The sequence below is a fragment of the Nicotiana tomentosiformis genome, chromosome 9, assembly GCF_000390325.3.
Source record: "Nicotiana tomentosiformis chromosome 9, ASM39032v3, whole genome shotgun sequence".
In the NCBI taxonomy this organism is placed as follows: Eukaryota; Viridiplantae; Streptophyta; class Magnoliopsida; order Solanales; family Solanaceae; genus Nicotiana; species Nicotiana tomentosiformis.
In genome coordinates, this window is record NC_090820.1 from 97,962,412 (window position 1) to 97,982,411 (window position 20,000).

A 20,000-nucleotide genomic window follows, 5' to 3' on the forward strand; every position below is an offset into this window, starting at 1 on the left:
ACTCACCCGAAACCAAAACCAAACTTCCCAGCAAGTCACATAACCACAATATAACACAGAAAAGACAATAAATAAGGGATCGGGGCTAATACACTCAAAATGATCGGACAGGTCGTTACAGTGATGGAGTTTATGGGGCGCGAATTGAGCCAAGTATGAGCCTCTCCCCGTCACTGAAAATGGAAACAACAACATCCTTATTGCTATCGGTGTCACATTTGGTTGCCTTTGCGTGACACAAATCGACAGGAAATTTTTCAGATGTTGCTGAGGATCTTCAATGTAAGACCCCGAGAATAGTCCTTTGTTCTGCAACTAATGTAGCATGTTGTTTGTGATTTGAAATGATTGTGCTTGTATCTGAGGGACTGCAATTGTGGTTGCCAGATTTTCAGCGGTGGGTTGTGCCCAATCATACAAGGCTGCTTCTGGCACAAGAGGTGCCACACCCTGATTGTTCGGGTCATTCACATTGTTTCTGTTGTTTTGATTGTCATTGATGTTTCCCATGTCTAGTTCGATTCGTTCTGTTGAGTTCTGTTGTCGTTTGTCTTTCTTGTTTTCTCAATTTAGTGCCTTGAAAGCTTTCTCAGGGTCTGGTAATGCTTCGTATAATTCACCAGTTCTTGAGGAGTTTCTAGGCATGCACCTATAATACACAAGACTACAAACGTTAGAGTTTCAATATAATGAATTTCAAGTCGAGAAAGCTGACTAAAGTACGAATTGTAGCTATTCTTCAAGCCGTAATTAATAACACCGTTAAGTCCCCGGTAACGACGCTAAAATTTGATCACGCCCAACTATGCCTCCTAAGAAGTCTAGCGGTCGTTGCAAATATAATCTGGTTTACAAGTCCGGAGTCGAATCCCACATGGAATTAACCTACTAATTATAACCACTAATTTCGCAGAATTAAAGTAATAAACCTTCAGAAATATTGAATAATGAGTTGATGGTTTACTAACTAAAAGCAAGGTAATTAAAGCTGTAATTTTAGCACTAACAAAGCAAATATTGTAGACAAGATTGGAAAGGTCTAGGGTTACGATTTTCCCTCTCGTCGGAATCCTCCTCGCCATGTCTCCTATAAATTCTCCTAGATATTCTCTACCAATTATGAGCACTTTAGGTGTCGTAATTTTGATGTGGAAAGTTTTACCTTGTTAGACAAGCCATTATATTGTTGGGGATTTGATTACTAACAAGGTAAGGGTAATTGTTTATGAAAGTCACTTTTCTTTATTTTGCACCATAAAAGTCACTTTATTTTTGTCATCTTACTCACAAGGTCATTCACTACATATTTTAACTTTTTTCTTAAAGCTAAATATTTAAAGAATAATAAAATACCCACTTAAATCTATCTTTTTATGTCTACTCTTCTTCCGTGATCTTCTCAAATGCTTAATGACATATTCAATAACATATTTCTATGCTTAATGACATATTCAATGAAATATTTTTCTTCACTTTTCATGCCTATATAATGGTCTTGTAATAGATAGGAAAATACACACAATTGAAGAAGAAAATCTCTTCCTTCTCTCTATCTCCATTTCTTGTTCATGTTTTACTAAATTTCTTTTATTTCATAACAACATGTCTTATTCATATTTTACTAAATTGCTTTTATTTTATAACACGTTATCAGCACGAATTGCTCATTTCATGATCTTTTACGTCAAGACTATGTAAATTATAAGCAGACAATGAGATCAAGTACAATGAAAAATGTCTTGGATGATAATACAAAAATAAGTTTTACATCCATCTAAACGCATTCATACTTTCATATCTTTGCACTAACTTTATGTGCAGTGTTTAGTTAAAATATATTTTTTAATTGTATCCAGTGAAATAAAGAACTGGAAAGGTATGTCTTTATTTGCTACATCTCTTATAGGACAAAGATAATATTCCAACGTATATATATGTTCTTACCTTTTACATACTATGATAGATAATTGTTAAGGTAATTTAGTAATAATATTTTTACCATCGCATGATGTATTTCATTAAAAGCAAAATTGGCATATATCCTAACTAACATTTTTGTTGCAGAGGAACTGTTTCAAGATTGAAATAGTTATATATGTCTTCTTAAAAGTTAATTTACTTATGCCTATAATTATGAAGTAATAATATTTTAAAGGCTCGAGTGCGAGTCCTAGTGAATTTTGGCCTATTATGCCCAAGATTGAGTGTAAGACGATGGGTTCAAGTCCCAACGCACTATGTTGATGAAAAGACGTTGGATTCAAGTTCCAACGCATTATGGCATAGCATGCCTTTATATGGGTAAGGCATTGGGTTTGAGTCCTAATGCACCATATTGATAATAATAATAACTAAAGAAAAAATAATGTAATTTTCATGAAAAAGCATGAAGCTTGTCCCCCTTGATTTGCTCCATTCTTGAAGTGAATGTGATAGCAATGCATGATAAGTCTAAATAAAGACAGGTGGTTGACCAATGAATGTGGGCGTGCGAAAGGCCAAAATAATAATAGTTATCACTATGGTAATTATAAAAAAGGAGAAATTCTTTGAAGAGAATGTGACTTGTGATAAACATTGAGATTGCATACTCATTCCTGAAAGTTATTGTGAAAATATATATGTGATAAAGATTATGCATAATAATGTACTTGTGCATGGTTGGATAAATACTACAACTCACCTCTAAGGGAGGTTTGAGACAAATAAAGATAATGAATATTATTGTGTAGTTACATGAATATATCATTGGTCGCATACATGTGATACGCCAAAAATATTTTGTCATGCCTTATGAAAGTTATTAAAAGCAAAATTAAAGCAAGAAATTATTTTGCTTATGATGATTTTGAACATGACAATTATTATGATATGATTCTCTTTGTGAAGGAGACATTCATTATATGGATGGTGTGACAAAAGATCTTGTAGTACAAAAGCAGTTAAGAGCTCTGAAAGAACTAATTTGTTACTACCCGAATGAATAAAATTGTTCATGACATTAATATTGTAGTAAGTCTAAAAAATATATTTTGATTTACAAATATATTAGCCAAAGTGGTTGGCATATTGAGACTATAAATGAAAAGAATATTGAATATCTTTATATTACTATAATCATACTATGTAAATATGAAAAGTTACCTGACTTTTCTTCTATTTGTACTACACAAGTATAAGCATGATGATGCAATCACAAGCCACAAGTAAACTAGAGGTTTACAGAAAATAAATATTAGTTGGCATGACCGTTTGACCATCTCGGTTCAATTATGATGCGAAAAATTAATTGAGAATTACATTGGCATATATTGAAGAAATATAAGATTCTTCAAGAATTCTCTTGTGCTGCTTATTCTCATGATATACCAGTTAAGGTTGGGATTGAATCCCTTGATTTCTGGAACGAATAAAAGGTGATAAATATGTGAGGCCAGTCACCTTCCATGTGGACCGTTTACTATTATATGATTTTAATAGATGCATCTATTCTATGGTCACATATGCATTTGTTCTCAACTTGCAATTTGGCTTTTGCAAGATTGATTGCTCAAATTATTAGAGGATAGTTCCAGAATATAAATTATGATAATTTATCTTGAGAATACTGATTTAAATCCAAGTTGGTTTAGCAGAAATTGTATGCCTCCAATTATATCTAAACCATTTGTTATGAGAACAAAACTTCCAAAATAAAATTTGGTATGTGATGTATTATTTAATATATAACAACACTTGTACGCATCTAGCCAAGTTATGATAAGTTCTCCCTATCACAATCAGTTCAGGGTCAGGAACCAAATAATTTCCATCTAGAAGTATGAATGTGTTATATGATTTAATTGTTCCACCACAATGTACAAAGATGGATCCCCAAATAAGGCTAGGGATATGTGTTGGTGATTCCAACAATAGGGGGAGAAAATGGTCTTCTAAAAAAGTAATGCATATAATGAATTATTATGAGTACATCTAGATCCTCGTACGAGAAAATATGAACTTGAAGTTCAAGTGATAATTCATTTGCAAAATATTGCCAGGCGTATTTACTGACCCAAAGCTAAATGTCATATTCACTTGCTAATGCTCCAAATAAAATAAAGTTTATAATGAATAGAGTCTATGGCATGCATAAAGCATAATAAACTAATCGGTTCCAAAGATAAAACTCCTTGAAGAAGGAGATGAGCAAATGTTCAAGATGGTCATAATAAGGAGGCAATTGCTCTAAAAGAGCACCACAACATAATACTTCCTAAGACCTCATGGGAGAGGCTCAGGTACCTGAAAATAATAAGATAAAGAGATCTCAATAAGTTATGACTTTATTGGGTAATAGTAGAACCGATATAAAATGATCGTCGACGATATTGTTAATATAATATAGCGCTCAATATTATTAATATTGACGAGGATCTTGAGCTCAAATCTGTCATGAAATTTGGACAGACAAATGATTGGCCAAATGAAAAATATGCAATGAAAATTGATTTCACCTGAAAAATATGAAGTTGGACGGATAGTCCCAACACCTGAAAGTATAAAGCCAGTGGAGGTATAAATGTGTTCTTGTGCGAAAAAAAGGTTAAGTCAATAGATATAAAGACAACTTGTGTCACAAGAAGATTTGTAAATATCCTGGCATTGATTATATAGAGACATGTTCTCCTGTGGTGGACGTCGCCATTTCAAGTTTTAATCTGGCAATACAAGAAAAACTTGATATGCATATAATGGAAATCATTGAAGGATTTAAATTGTTCCTAAGCATATTAAGGTTTTCAAGAAATTTATTAAATAAAGCTTCAAAAATCTTTATACGGATTGAAACAATCATAGCGTATGTGGTATAATCGCCTGAGTGAGTACCTATTGAAAGAAGGGTACAAAAATGATTTAATTTGTCCTTGTATCTTTATAAAAAGATCTGGATCTAAATTTATTATAATCACCGTGTATGTTGATGATTTAAATATCATTGAAACTCCTATGGAGCTTCCTAAAGCAGTAGAGCTTCCTAAAGCAGTAGACTATTTAAAGAAAGAATTTGAAATGAAAGATCTTGGAAAGACAAAATTTTGTTTTGGTCTACAAATTGAGTATATGAAAGATGGAATTTTTGTCCATCAATCAGCATACACTAAAAGGATTTTAAAGAGATTTTATATGGATAAAGCACATCAATTCCGACCTCATGAAAATAATGAAGAGTTTCTTGGTCCCGAAGTACCATATCTTAGTACAATTGGTGCACTAATGTATCTTTCTAACATTACAAGGTCTGACATAACCTTTCAGTTAATGTCTTAACAAGATATAACTCTTCTCCTATAAGGAGACATTGGAATGGAATCAAACACATATTGCGATATCTAAAAGGGACTACCGATATGGGATTATTTTATGGCAATGATTGTAGTCCTGATCTTGTTGGTTATGCCGATGCTGGGTATTTATATGACCCACACAAGGCTCGATCTCAAACAGGCTATGTGTTTACATATGGAGGCACTGCCATATCTTGGCGATCGACTAAGCAATCAATCGTGGCTACTTCATCTAATCATGCTGAGATAATTGCTATTCATGAAGCAAGTCGAGAATGTGTATGATTGAGGTCTATAATATACCTTATTCGAGATAAATGTGGTTTGAAGTGTGACAAACTACCCACAATTTTGTATGAAGACAATGCATCATGCATATCCCAATTGAATGGAGGATTTATAAAAGGGGATAGGACAAAGCACATTTTACCAAAGTTATTTTTCACACATAATCTTCAAAAGAATGGTGATATCAATGTGCAACAGATCCGTTCAAGTGATAATATGGTTGATTTGTTCACCAAATCTCTACCGACGTCAACCTTCAAGAAACTAGTGTACAAGATTGGGATGCGAAGGTTCAAGGATATGAATTGATGCTCTCATCAGGAGGAGTTAATACGCGTTATACTCTTTTTCCCTTAAAAGGTTTTGTCCCATTGAGTTTTCCTTGCAAGGTTTTTAACGAGGCAACCAAAAGGCATATTTCTAAATATTTGTACTCTTTTTCCTTCACAAATTATTTTTTCCCATAGGTTTTTTTTCCTAATAAGGTTTTAACGAGGCATATTATCTATGGACATCCAAGGGGGAGTGTTATAAGAAAAATCAAATTATGGTGGATGTCTACTCTTCCTCCATGATCTTCTCAAATGATTAATGACACATTCAATGACATATTTCTATGCTTAATGACATATTCAATGACATAATTTTCTTCACTTTTCAGGCCTATATAAAGGTGTTGTAATAGATAGAAAAATACACACAATTGAAGAAGAAAATCTCTTCCTTCTCTCTATCTCCATTTCTTGTTCATATTTTATTAAATTACTTTTATTTTATAACAACATATCTTGTTCATGTTTTACTAAGTTGCTTTTATTTTATAACAATATCTTTTTTTGTTAAAACTCGTAGCCGTGTACCTTAACTGATTTGTTGCAGTCTTCTTTATGAGCAGTATTTTTTGCTAAGTGGTGTTGATGTTTTAGTAGTATTTGAATTTTCGATGGTAAATATTATTTGTTTTTGCTCTCTACTAACTTGAGATAGATCAAACCTTTCGAGAAGATTATTCATATGCTATAAGTCAGAATAACTTTAGTCTTTTACTCTCCTTTTTTTAATCAATGCTACCATAGATTTTGCAAGTTTTAATTTTCAGAGGCATTTATTTGTTAGTTTTAATTATTTATATTGAACTTATCAGATTAATAGTACTATTTCATTTATCTTACAAGATTTTCATTTAGCATATCAAAGGATTTTTTTGCAATGTCCAATTGACGTCTTTTGCTCACATTGATTGCCCATAATTTCAAAGGAGTATAATGATATATGTGTACTAAACTTGGAAATCATACTTTTATTTTTTAATGAAATTCCACTTATTCTTAAGGAATCAACATTGCCATTTATACTCATGGATTTCGGGAATGTGGTCATTCACTACAGAGGAATTAATAGAAACTGAAGATAAGATCCCTGTTATATTCAATAAAATAGGTCGAAATATAGTTCGTGAAAATAACAGATTAAGTGCGTGATTTAGACAAGAACGTGTTGATAGGTTAAGTTACAAAATAATAAATCACTGTATGAATATGATTAGATGTGTAAAAGCAAATACAACTATATCAAGATACCTTTGGTATCAAATTCAGGGGCTCTAAGCCAGGGCTTCCTAAGAACAAATGTGGTTAGCAATACAAGAAAATCTTTAAAAAAAATTTAAAAAAAAAGGAAAAAAAGTTTTTTTTTAAAAAAGCAAAGAGTTAATAGGAATTAAGGAAGTGCAACCAAATGGTAGAAAAAGCTAATACAAGGGTGAAATAAGGCCATTTCTTTTCTTTGCAACTCCATTGACAATCTTGACCTTTCTTCTTCTTCTCATTCCGTTCCATATTTTCTTCTATAGATCCTTCATTTTCCAAACATAAGCTGAAATATATCCAAAAAGCATGTAAAAGTGCAATCACACCAACCAATGTGCTTACTGCTCCTAACCAAGGCCTAGTGATCAATAGCTTTTTCCTCAAAAAACAATCAAAAAAAGGTGTATTTTGAGGTATTTTTACTAAGTCAGATTTAACAAGATTTCGATGAACTGTGACAGTTGTAGAAGGAACAACTTGATGATAGAACGTCTTGGCTGCTTGCTGAGTAGCTATAAACATCCTATGGTTGACTTCAATCTTCTCATAAACTTCAAAGTCGTTGCCAAATTCTGATGAAAAGTCTTCTGTTTTTTTGATGAATTCATTGAAGCTGCTGTTGTGACCACTTGTGTCTCCTGTAATCAATCAACAAATAAATCAAAAATTCAAAAAGAAGAAAACAAATTAAAGGATAGCTTATATACACTAAAGGGCTGCCGAGTGCACAAACTATCCCGCATTCCCACAGGATCAGAGGAAGAGTCGCAACCCCAAGGGATAGGATGTAGATAACGTACCCTAATGCAACCATTAATGGTTGCTTCCACGACTTGAATCCGTGACCTATAGGTCATACAGAGACAACTTTACTGTTGCTCCAAGGCTTCCCTTCATAGCTTATATATACTAACAATGCAATTTCTTTTATTCTAGTAGTATAACTTGTTCTGTGTAATTTTTACGCTTTTAATATAAAGATCATTTAAAAGATAACTACATGTTACTATTCATAGTGAAATTAGGATTAAAGCTGTATAAATTTTGAATAAATATTTTATTTGAACCCACTTGACAACTACTATTTTACGGCTAAATTTATATACTTCTAAGATTGAACTCGCTTGCACAAAATCCTGGGTCCGCCACCGGCCGGACCACAAGTGTCTATTGTACGCAGCCTTACCTCACATTTCTGCAAGAGGCTGTTTCCACGGTTCGAACCCGTAACCTCCTACTCACATGACAACAACTTTAGCAGTTATGCCAACAACTTTACACAATCAATGTAAATACTTTAAATCCATATAATTAGGAAACATGAGATTATTCAAGAAAAAGTTTAAAAAATATGTAATACCTTCAAGCTCGTATTCTTCTTTCAAGACACCTGAAACATTATCTATTGGAACCGTCTTGTAGTCCTCAAGAAATGCCTGTCCGATTACAAAGGAAATCAAATTTAATGCATAGATATTGGATTATGTAAAATGTGTAAAACCAAATAGTATTAAATTAGTAAAGAATTAGTACCTTCTCAAGATCCATGTCCGACATTCCTATCCATCTCAAATTTTCTACAATTCTATCAGATTTAAAATCTTCATCAAAATTGAAAGAACCCAAGTCATGAATTTGGTTATCATTATGAGGAAGAAATGAAAAATCATCAGCTACTTGAGTATAATTTCCACCAAATGAATCTTCATTTACATGATCTTGTGAAGCTTGAGTAACTGAGAGGATTTGTTGGACAATATCTGTTTGATTTGTATTTTGATTGATATTATAACTTGATTGAGGCAATATTGTGGAATAATTAACATAGCCAGCTTGTGGGAAATCATGAACCTCCAATGGTGGTAATGCTATATTTACCTGAAGAGAGAGTACAATAAACGGTGAGTTTAACTTTTATAAACTGAGTTTAGCATGTATATATACACTAACAATAAAATAAAAGATAAGATTACCTTAATTAGTAATTATAACTTAAAAATATTTACAGAACCAGGTCCTTCAAAGACAACTACGTACATGCGTAACCTTTCATAAATAGCATTGATCCATAAGCAGCAAAAAGTGGACAACTCAAATAATAGTGTAAAAAAATTTTATACTGACAATATAAGTTAAATGCAAAAGATGACGACATGTAGAACAATCTGGTATAACAAGTAGAATTATTAACTTGAAAATAAGGTAGACAATCTACTATAATAAGATATTGATAGTGCAAAATGATAATGTAAAAGTTATTTGTCTATAAGTTAAGTTATAACGAATACGTAAAAATGAGTGAAGAAGAAACCAAAAGCTATCTCTATTTTTAAAAGAAAAATGGATGTTCCACCCAAAGGCGGAAGCGACATTCTAAGTATATGGGTCCTAAATTTTAGGATAGAATAACTTACTAGGTTTATTAACACATGTTAAGTAGATTTATCAACATAAACACAAGGTCTAAGCTAAAACTATTAGGATCCGACGAACCAGTAACTACATTTGTGTAGCTCTGCCCAGTGGCGGAGCCACATGCACCATAGAGGTGTCAACCGACACCCCTTCGCCGGAAAATTGCACTGTATAGCTCGGTAATATTTTTTGAAATATGTATATATACTATATAATGACACCCCTTGATTTCTTGGTAAGTTTGTTTCTTTATATTTTGGCCCCCCTTAATGAAAATTCTGGCCGGCTCCACTAGATGCTTAAGCAATAGCTTATATATTATATTATTTGGTTGACATTTTATTACCTTGGGTGGTGCATATGTTAATGTTCCATAATTTGGAATTGATGGAGTAGTACTGTTGAAACTAAAAGCTTCATCTGATGATAAACATTGACTCCATTTGTTATCATCACTTGGACCAGCTGCAGCAACATGAAATGGAGAGCCTTGGGTTGGTCTTCTATAATCAGAGCTCTCCATATTATCATCATAATAAAGATCTACCACTTTTGGTGCATTCAAACTCTTCTTGAATATACGGCAAAGTGCATAACCATCCTACATTTAATCCATTGCAAATTAACATAAACATCAACATATATTCCTAAACTTTAGATAATTAATAAAGAATTTAAGTTATATACACTCGTAAAGATTTTTTTCACAGTTAATATATAGCGGATTATTAATCGATCTTTAGCTACAATATTAGGTTTACTGTGAAGAGTTACCAGCTAATTTTGAAAGTTAAATTAACTTAGCTTGATGGTGTAAAAATCTACGATTGCAACTGTATGAGCGAAAATGTATTAATTATCTAAAAAATGAGACAGATTACTTACTTACAACAGATTGCACTGATAATATAAACAAAATTGGATTTATTAGAAAAGAAGTTATATTATGTACCTGCAAACCATTAGCAACTTCACATTCTCTTTCGTCCAAACGATATTCATGCATAACCCAATGAGTTCTAGCTCCGTGAGGTGCTCTTCCTCTGTAATATACTAATGTTTTCTTCATTCCTACAGCTCTCATCTGAGAATTCACTTTCCGATCTTTTCCGGTAGCTTTCCAGTATCCGGCTTTCGTTGCCCGGTTAGTCCTCGATCCATTCGGATATTTACGATTACAGGGACTGAAGAAATACCATTCAAGATCTTTACTAGGCAATAGTGACTTCCCTGTAACATTCCAGCAATAGTACGTAGTGTTATTCTAGTATTTCCATATTCTTAGGCGGCTATTATCATTTGATGTTGCTTGTCTTCTACATAATATTTATATTATCTTGTTGTTGCTACTGCTTCCCTGACTTTTAAAGTATTGCATTTCTTTTTTTATACTATTATGTATGCTTGTTTTGAACCGAATTATATCTATCATAAATAGCGATCTCTAAGGTTGCGTCCGATCACTACCCTTCCCAAATCGCATAATGGAATTAAACTAGATTTTTGTTATTGTTGTTATTGTTATACTATTATTTTTTAATAATATTAAAAAAAAAATTAAAATGGAATTGAGGAGTAATGAATCCATGTCATGAATCTAAATGAAAAGAGATGGGGCAAGGAGATCGGAGCCATTGTAATGATCATTAAATGAACTTACCAATGTGCTAAAAAGAGGGGTTAATTACTATAATCTTTTTTGATAAAGCTTCAATAACGTGTAGAATTAAGAGGTGTAAAAAGGAAAAAAAAGAGGTAAATGGAACAAATGGTATCTCTAGAAGACAAAGCAATCATGTTGTTTTCTTTTCTTCTTTTTTTCCATTTGTCTTTTGGATTCGACATGTCACTAAATCAGTAAGTACACATCTTTTAGCTTCAATAGGAGATCAAAAGATGTAGGGTCCAACTTTCCTTTATAGCTGGGAATTAACATGAGATCATATATAAGATATTTTTGTACTAAAGCATATGTCTTTTGACTGCAAAAGTGTGTTCAAAGTATCAATAATTCGAATATTTTAGTCAGTACGCGTATGGAATGTAACTCTAAGGAATTGCACTAAATCAGTTTTATTTTACTAGTGCTTTTCATTTTCACGTAGTAAGAAGACAGTTACCTCCAATTCCACATTTTCATAATTTTCTTTTCTCAAGTTATATCAATCCTCCCGTTCCAATTATGCGAAAATTTGAACAGGCACTTAATTTTTAAAAATAAATAAATACTTTAAAATTTATGGTCATTAATATGCTATAACATTTGTTTAGTTATAAGACTTTTGAAACTTGTGATCTGAAATATTTCATAGCATTTGTATGAATATATAAAAGTTCTCGTTAAGGGTAGAATGAGATGTTTAAGTAAAATTATTTTTAAATTTAGAAAATTGTGAATCTTTTTTAATATAGTACAAATAGAAAGAAAATATTGCTTGAAACGGAAGGAGTACGAACTAATTGCAAGGTCTTAAATAAATACGTGGATGTCACAACATATGACCTTATAAAGAGATAGTGACGTTAATATTAATGTCAAAGTAAATGGAATAGTAAATAGTAATGTCTTTGTTATACCTTTCTTGGAAATCACTTTCAAATTAATCTTTCTGGTTAATCAGTGTTTTGTTTCTCTTAGCTTTCAACTTCAATGACACAGTTCATCTTTAAAAAAAAAAAAAGAAGCTTTCCTAAAGCCTAGTTATAGTGATAATTTAGAAACCTAATAAGTATTCCACATGCTTCCACACGGTTTCCTTTATAATCTTTTGTCCATCTTGAATTATACATGACCAGATGTAAGTGCGAATCGACATACTTTTGTTTCTATTAAAAAACAAAAAAAAACAAGGAGGAGAAAGGGATTTTACACAAATAATCGATCGAATTTATTATTTACTTTTTTTAGTAGTATACATAGATTATACACTGGTTATACATGGTTATAGTGGTGGAGCCACCTTATGCTAAGGGGAGTCAATTACCTCTTCACCGGATACACCGTTTAGCTAGGTCAAAAATTTATTTTTATGCGTGAATATTATATATTGATTCCCCTTATTATTTTCTTCACGTGTTTACTTTTTTATATTTTGACATCATTTAGTAAAATTTTCGATTCCACTACCACATGGTTATACACATATTATACATGACTTATACATATATTATACATCTACCAGATATTTTTAGTTTAAGCGATTGAATGTGCAAGTATTTGAGTTAATTCTCCAACAAACAAAATAAGTGGGAAATAAAGATGTAATACCCGGTAGATCCCAAGGCTCACATTTGTAAAGATCAACTTCAGGAATGATCTCAAGTTCTATTTTACGACCATTGATCTTTCTTTTCAAATAGTAAGCAACAAGTTCTTCGTCTGTGGGATGAAACCTGAAACCAGGAGGCAATGAAACCATTTCCTTTTCAACTTCTCTTCAACTTGATATATAACTCGAAAATTGATCACTTGACTAATCTTTCACCCAGAAAAGGAGGGAAAAAAAAAACAAAGGATGACCAGCCACGACAGCACTGCAAGAAAGCTAAATAAAGTGAGAAACAATTCAAGAAATGAACGCAGAGGTAGATTTAGGACGGGTTCTGTGGGTTCGTACACATGTACAAGATTATTTTTTAAAAAATGTATAGATATAATAATAAAATTATGTTAATTTAGAATTTACTGACTCTAAATCTTGAATTTGACTCTAAACAATCAAATAATTAAAACCGTGAAACCAAGAAAAAAAGAAAAATAGACCTGAGAGAAGATCCGAGAGAGAGAAGGCTCAGGACTTCTGAAGGTGGAACAATAGAGAAGGATGAGAAGTTATGGGGTTTTATGATAAGAGGACAAAAAGATGTAGAAGAATTCCAAAAAGCAAATAACAAGGGTTCCAACCTCTTTAGCTACTTTTAACTTTAAAATTGTTTTTTCACATCAAATGTAAGCTTTAACAATATTTGTTCTCAAGCTCACAACTCAGGCACCTCCCTCTCTCTTTCTATCTAATCTCTCTCAGCATGCACATTATAAGTTATTAACATGGACATATATGTAATATATATACATAGATACAAATATATATATATATATATATATATATATATATATAGAATACTATTTTCTTCTGTCACAATCTCTCACTCCCTCAAATTAGCTATCAAATTCTATGCTTCGAAGTTGTCCTTTCTTGGAATATGAGATTTCTTGTACACGTGGTGGAAGCTGATTTGATGCATTACCAACTTAGGGCAATTGCAGAAATAGTTTTTTCTTGTTTTCCTGTGTCTCCGCTATTTTTATTGGGGTGTCTAATTCGAATTCACGCCCCATAATATATTTATTAAAGGAGGAAACACTTTATACCACATTTTTTACTATTTTCAGTACTAGAAATCGAGACATGTAATTAAAGGTGGAGTGATCCAATATAACTATCACAACCCTGAGAATGAAATTTTGGTTAGAGGAGGACTAAATGTAATGGTATCTCTGAATCTCTACGTTAACGAGAAACTGTCAGTTGCATGGAGACGTATTGGTGGCTTTCTTAACTGACAATCTGCTAACAATGTTCCCTTGTTTAAATAAAAATTATTAAGTCTGATATATGTATGATTATCAAGATATGATTTTCAAAATCTGAGCATTTATTAATTATGTTAGTTTGAGTGCCCGTATAAATTACTAAAGAACTTGGTTCTTTACCGTGTTTCTTAAACGTGAAGTAAAATAAGCAGTAAAATAAACACAACGATTTTTACGTGGAAAATTATCCAGCTCAAAAGGTGCAAAAACCACGACCTACTGCATAGGAATTTCAACTTCAACTCCACTAGAACAATGAGCCAAAATGTATCAATTACAAGACTGTAATTCAATACTCTCCAGTACTTCTACTACGACTATTTGATTTACAAGTTACTCTAACTTGTAAAGCAAATAGTCACTCCAACTCACTAATTATTTGTGACACTTGATTACAACTCGATTTCCTAAAATACATTCACTAGACTCGCTCAAGAAGAGCACAATACCGGTACTCGACTAGAGTGAACAAAATATAGTTCTTCAGTTGATGTGTAAAAGGATAATCTTAGAAGTCTAAAATAGATAGTATTTAAACGCCTGGACTTCAAGATCTTCTAGGAGTCCTATGCATAGTGAGCTTCTCCTTTGATAGGACTCCTACTATTCCAAGGACTCCACAAGTTTTGGGACCCTTGTCTCTTACTGATTAATTCGTATATTCTTGGGCAACAACCCTTATCACATGCAACAACCTTTTTCCACCAAACTCGGACCTGGGTAATTTTGAGATAAAGTTATTGTCTTGCACAGATGTACAATCATCAACCAGAGGAGCTGGTCCTTTACCCTGAAGTGCTGGTTCTTAGAACAATTAAGCAGCTACGTTGAGGACCTGGTTCTTCGAACATTGCATCTAAACAAACTTTGTTAATCATTAAAATCTCAAAACTCAACAAATTCTCCCTTTTTAATGATGACAAACTTTGTACACACTAGAACAAGGTAGTCAGAACAAGTACCATGGACAAACATATTCACAACCCCCCAACCTTATCTTCCCCCTTTTGGCATCATCGAAAAAAATAAAAATATGTTAGACTTATGAAGCACAGCTAATGTAAGATTCAAGGACATAACACAAGCTCAAGAATTATTAAGGCAAACAGACTAGGTTGATTATCCAATACTGTACGAAGCATTAAAATATTATAAGAGAAGTCATTTGGTAGTGCCAAAATAAGCCCAGGGCCTTGTCTTAAACCACTAGAACAAAACAAACTAAACATACTGCAAGCTACTCAGCTAGAACAGAAAGAAATAAAAAACATTAAAGCATCAGTGGGATAGCAAAGGAAACTAAGGACACTAGGAAGGAACAAGTTCATAGGAAAGAGGTAGAGTGGGTCAATGCTTTAACAAGAGTGGCAATATGTTGAACATGAGCTTCTCTATCTCTTTTGAGCTCTTCCCTAAGCTGCATGGTTTCTTTTCTCAACTCATCATTATCTTCGCGAAGCTTGGCATTCTCTTCAACAGCCAACTCCAACCTCTTACTGAGCTCTGATGCCCTGCTGCTTCCAGGTATAATAGTAGATCCTGTTGATCCCCTAGCAATGTTGAGCTTGTCAAACAGTTCAGTCAACATGAAGCCATAAGGCATAGCATACTTAGGCTTGGAAGTGTGTGCAACTCTTGCCATATGCTAAATGATCAGGCTAGGGAGATTGATATGTCTACTAGTGTCAAACAGTTCCATTATAGCCATGTCCAACAGGGTAACTTCATGCCTTCTCTCAGACTTCTCAAGAATGCAGGAATTGACAAAGTGAAACAGTAGCCTGTGGAAGGGGGTCATATTAGTCTTGTATACCTTCTGGGAGCATCTAGTTCAAACTTTTGGGAGAAATTCCTTGTGACCACAATTCCGGTGTCAATAACATTATCTATGGCTGGCCACTTTTTCTTCAGGTAATTGTCAAATCCTAAAGAGAAAATATTCAGAAGCATCCCCAACCCCTCATCATCAAACTCTATTTCAAACCCCTTACCTTACTTTTGACCACCTTTCCATCAAATTGAAAGTTTGCATAAAACTCCACCACAGCAGGAGCACATACTGTGGGGAAAGCTTTGACAAACATGTATTTTCATCCCTGTAGCTTAAGTTTTTCAACCAGTTGAGCCATCCCTTTTTCATCAGTGTTTGTAAGAATCTTCCTATTAAGCACGTTTCTGTTCCTCAACTCTGTGAGTCTATCAACCATAGCTGGTATATTCTTTCTCTTCTTTACTCTACTGGCCCTTGCAGATGGGGTAGCAGTTTTTGTAGCTTTGGCAACCTTTCTCTTTTATGTGGAGGACTTTTCTGGCAAAGCAGACTCAGATTAATATTCTCCATCCAACTCAACCACAGGTTCTACAATTGAAACTTGCTTCCTTGGCTTCTTGGTACCTCTGGACTCCTTAATAATTTATTCATCAACAACCTTTCTTTTACTCCTTGTAAGAGGAGTCCTGGCAGGAGGAGCCACTTCTTTCCTTATTAGGACTGCATACCTTGTTGCTTTCACAGGAGTCTTCCTGGGTTTCTTCCCTACCTCAGACAAGGGCAAGTCATCTTCATCACTGCTGATCTTCTCATCTCCAGTGAAATGAGTTAATAATAGCCCAAGTTCTTCAGTCCTTTTCTCTTCACTTGCTTCTTCTGAAGAGGTTATGACAATGTTACCAATTGCCATAGAGACTTCATTTTCCTCACTCATATTCTCATTCTCTTCCTCACTTTTTTCATCCATTCCTTCACTCTCACTTGCCTTTTCTTGATCCTCACCTTCACTATCAGAATTACCCTCTTCTTCACTATCTTTTTCTTCTTTTGCAGAATCATTCACTTGTTCACCTATCCTATCTTCTGTCTTACTCTCCTTCTCTTCACCATAATCTCCCTTATTCTCACTATTTTCCTCTTCATTAGCTATGTCTTGAGCAGTATGTTCCTCATGACTTCCCATAACTCCTTCTTCCTTTTCATCCCATTATCATTCTCATCCTCCGTCCAACTGAATAAAAGACCATCAGATGCCTTATTTTGCACCGGTTCTTTAATCATTTTCCCTTCAACCACATGCAACACAATAGTGGTATCTAACTCTTTTTCCAGATTTTCTGCACTCTTTTCTACAATGAGTTCCTCTACTTATGGTTTATCACTTGTGGGTGGAAGAGTGTCTAAGGGTGCAACATCTAAAGGGGATACCAGAACATCTAATTTTGAATGAGGGAGTTGTACCTAACTTGTATTGACTGGCACTATCCCCCCTGAACCATAACTTCTTTGACAGCTGTGTCTACTTGAGCAGTAACATCAAGCACACCTTGACATTCTTGATAGATTTTCTTGGAGTGGCCTTGATCTTGGTTGACTTAGAGGTATTTTTTGAAATAGGCATACATATATGGGCGGTTGGCTTTGGAAGTGAAGGTGCAGTGGAGGTGGGGATTGTGAGAATAGCAGAAACATGGAATGATGGTGTAGGTACAGTAGAGGATATCGATGGAGAAAGAGCAGGTGTTGGTGCGGGTTCACTTGATAGTTTGACACTTTTCTTTGATTTGGGCTTCATGTTCTTGGATTTGGCTTCAATCTTGGATGATGATTTGGCTTTAGAAAGGGTTTGGCTAGATTTAGGCATGGTGATCAGAGAAGAAATTTGATGAAGGGAGAAGAGATAATTATCTCTTAATTCTTGGTTAGGGTTTGAGAGAAATAGTGAGGTCTGAGAAGCTGATCATAAGGGGATTTTAAAGACGTTACTCCTGATTTGACTGGAAGAGAGAAGGTGACCGAGTTTGAGTTCTAACGGGACTCTTATAATGGTTACTTTGCCTCTTAGAATTTCAGAAGTAATTAAACTCCAATTGCTCCAGGATCCCCCCTTTCTCTTTGAATAGATGACAACTAGAAGTGATGCTAACAATATTAGAAGTCTGAGCATAGCAATAATGTAGGATATTAAGTCCCAGTGAATTAAGACAAGATGGCACGTACTTGAGTCCAAGAACCAACTCCTTTAGTAACTCTTGACTTGTTTCTGCATTAAAGCTTCAGCACTACACATTAGTATCATACAACATAGTTATCAGCCAGATTTTCCTAAGCAGGTGTGTGTGCTTAATACAAGCATAAGTCTGAATCAAACACATTGTACTTGACTATCTATATCTAATTATACATTTTTCTAACCAATCATTGGGGTTCAACTAGTTGGAAGTATTGATTAGACCTAGTTCTAGTTTGTTCTTTTCAAAGTGATCCCTACTTAGAGCTTTAGTAAAAATATCTGCAATTTGATTTTCAGTTTTACAAAAGTTAATTGAGATATTCTCCTTTTCAACATTGTCTTTGAGAAAGTGGTATCTAATATCAATATGCTTGGTTCTCTTATGCCGACATGGATTTTTAGCAATGTTTATAGCACTAGTGTTTTCACAAAAAATGGGAACACAATCAACAAAAATACCATAGTCCCTTAACTGTTGTCTTATCCATAGCAACTGAGCACAACAGGATGTTGCTACCACATATTCAGCCTCAACTGTGGATAAGGCCACGAATTTTTGTTTCTTTGTTCCCCAAGACACCAGACAAGAACCTAGAAAATGAGTTGTTCTTGAAGTGTTTTTCTTGTCAACATGAAAACCTGCATAGTCAACATTAGCATAACCAACTAGATCAAAGTTATACCATCTAGCATACCATAGACACATGTTAGGAGTTCCCTTGAGATATCTTAGTATCCTCTTGACAGCCTCAAGCAAGACTCCTTGGGATTTGCCTGAAATTTTGAACATAGTCCCACACTTAATACAATATCAGGCCTGCTTGCTATGAGGTACAACAGTGACCCAATCATTCCTCTATATAGTTTATGTTCAACACTTTTTCCTTCTTTATCAAGGTCCAACTTTGTTGCAATGGCAATGAGAGTGTCAATGGACTTAGAAGAGTACACGTTGAATTTTATCAGCAGTTCCTTGATGTATTTATGCTGATGTATTATGGTTCCAGTAGGTGTTTGCTTGACTTACAGCCCTGGGAAGAAGTTCAGATCACCCATCATGCTTATCAAACTCATTCCCCATCATCTTAGCAAATTCCTTGCACCTTGCTTCATTAGTAGCCCCAAAGATAATGTCGTCCACATATACTTGCACAATCAGAACATTCTTGCCTTTGCTCCTTAGAAACAGAGTTTTGTCCACCTTTCCTCTTACGAAGTGGTTGGTTAAGAGGAATTTTGAGAGTCTTTCATACCAAGAGATTGGAGCCCGTTTCAGTCCATACAAGGATTTATCTTACTTGAACATATAGTCAGGAAACTCTTCACTTTCAAACCTAGGAGGTTGTTTAACAAACACTTTCTCTTTGAGATAACCATTCAAGAAGGCACTCTTTACATCAATCTGATACAAGGTGAACTCCATGTGTGCAAGAAAGGCTATTAGCATTCGTATCGCTTCCATTCTAGCTATAGGTACAAACATCCCATCATAGTCAATGCCCTCCTCTTGATTGTGTCCCGGAACCACTAGTCTGGCCTTGTTTCTTGTGATATTTCCTTGTTTATCCAACTTGTTTCTAAACTCCCATTTGGTACCTATAACAGTTCTTTTCTTGAGTCTTTGTACCAAATGCCAGACCTTGCTTCTTTCAAATTGATTTAGCTCATCTTGAATGGCTATAATACAATATGGATCCTTTAGAGCCTCCTTGATGGTCTAAGGTTCAACATATGAGAGAAATATTGTGAGTACACATAGATTTTTCAGAGATAACCTGGCTTG

General features: G+C 34.1%; 2 protein-coding genes across 2 annotated transcripts; both read right to left on the minus strand.

The window, feature by feature from the left end:
* Positions 1-7,125: 7,125 nt before the first annotated feature.
* On the minus strand, positions 7,126-13,630 carry LOC104094455 (NAC domain-containing protein 54-like). Its single transcript, XM_009600392.4, has 7 exons — positions 13,383-13,630; positions 12,888-13,153; positions 10,572-10,849; positions 9,966-10,220; positions 8,738-9,082; positions 8,565-8,640; positions 7,126-7,842 (listed from the first exon to the last, which is right to left on the minus strand). Exons 2-7 carry the CDS (start codon positions 13,036-13,038, stop codon positions 7,325-7,327), a joined length of 1,623 nt encoding a protein of 540 aa, XP_009598687.1. The 5' UTR covers positions 13,039-13,153; positions 13,383-13,630; the 3' UTR covers positions 7,126-7,324.
* A 2,673-nt stretch (positions 13,631-16,303) lies between these two features.
* LOC104094456 (uncharacterized) lies at positions 16,304-17,167 on the minus strand. The gene is made up of 2 exons (XM_009600394.1): positions 16,643-17,167; positions 16,304-16,501 (listed from the first exon to the last, which is right to left on the minus strand). Exons 1-2 carry the CDS (start codon positions 17,165-17,167, stop codon positions 16,304-16,306), a joined length of 723 nt encoding a protein of 240 aa, XP_009598689.1.
* Between the last annotated feature and the right edge of the window lie 2,833 nt (positions 17,168-20,000).

Bases quoted from the DNA above. Each gene is read 5' to 3' on its own strand.
- LOC104094456 (XM_009600394.1), bottom strand. From the start codon at position 17,167: ATGGGAAGTCATGAGGAACATACTGCTCAAGACATAGCTAATGAAGAG. The intron at 16,502-16,642 runs GTTGTTGATGAA...TCCACATAAAAG, and splicing joins TTACAAGGAGTAAAAGAAAG to AGAAAGGTTGCCAAAGCTAC.
- LOC104094455 (XM_009600392.4), bottom strand. From the start codon at position 13,038: ATGGTTTCATTGCCTCCTGGTTTCAGGTTTCATCCCACAGACGAAGAA. The intron at 10,850-12,887 runs GTATTACATCTT...GGAATGTTACAG, and splicing joins TGAGCCTTGGGATCTACCGG to GGAAGTCACTATTGCCTAGT. The intron at 9,083-9,965 runs GTAATAAAATGT...CTCTCTCTTCAG, and splicing joins TAACATATGCACCACCCAAG to GTAAATATAGCATTACCACC.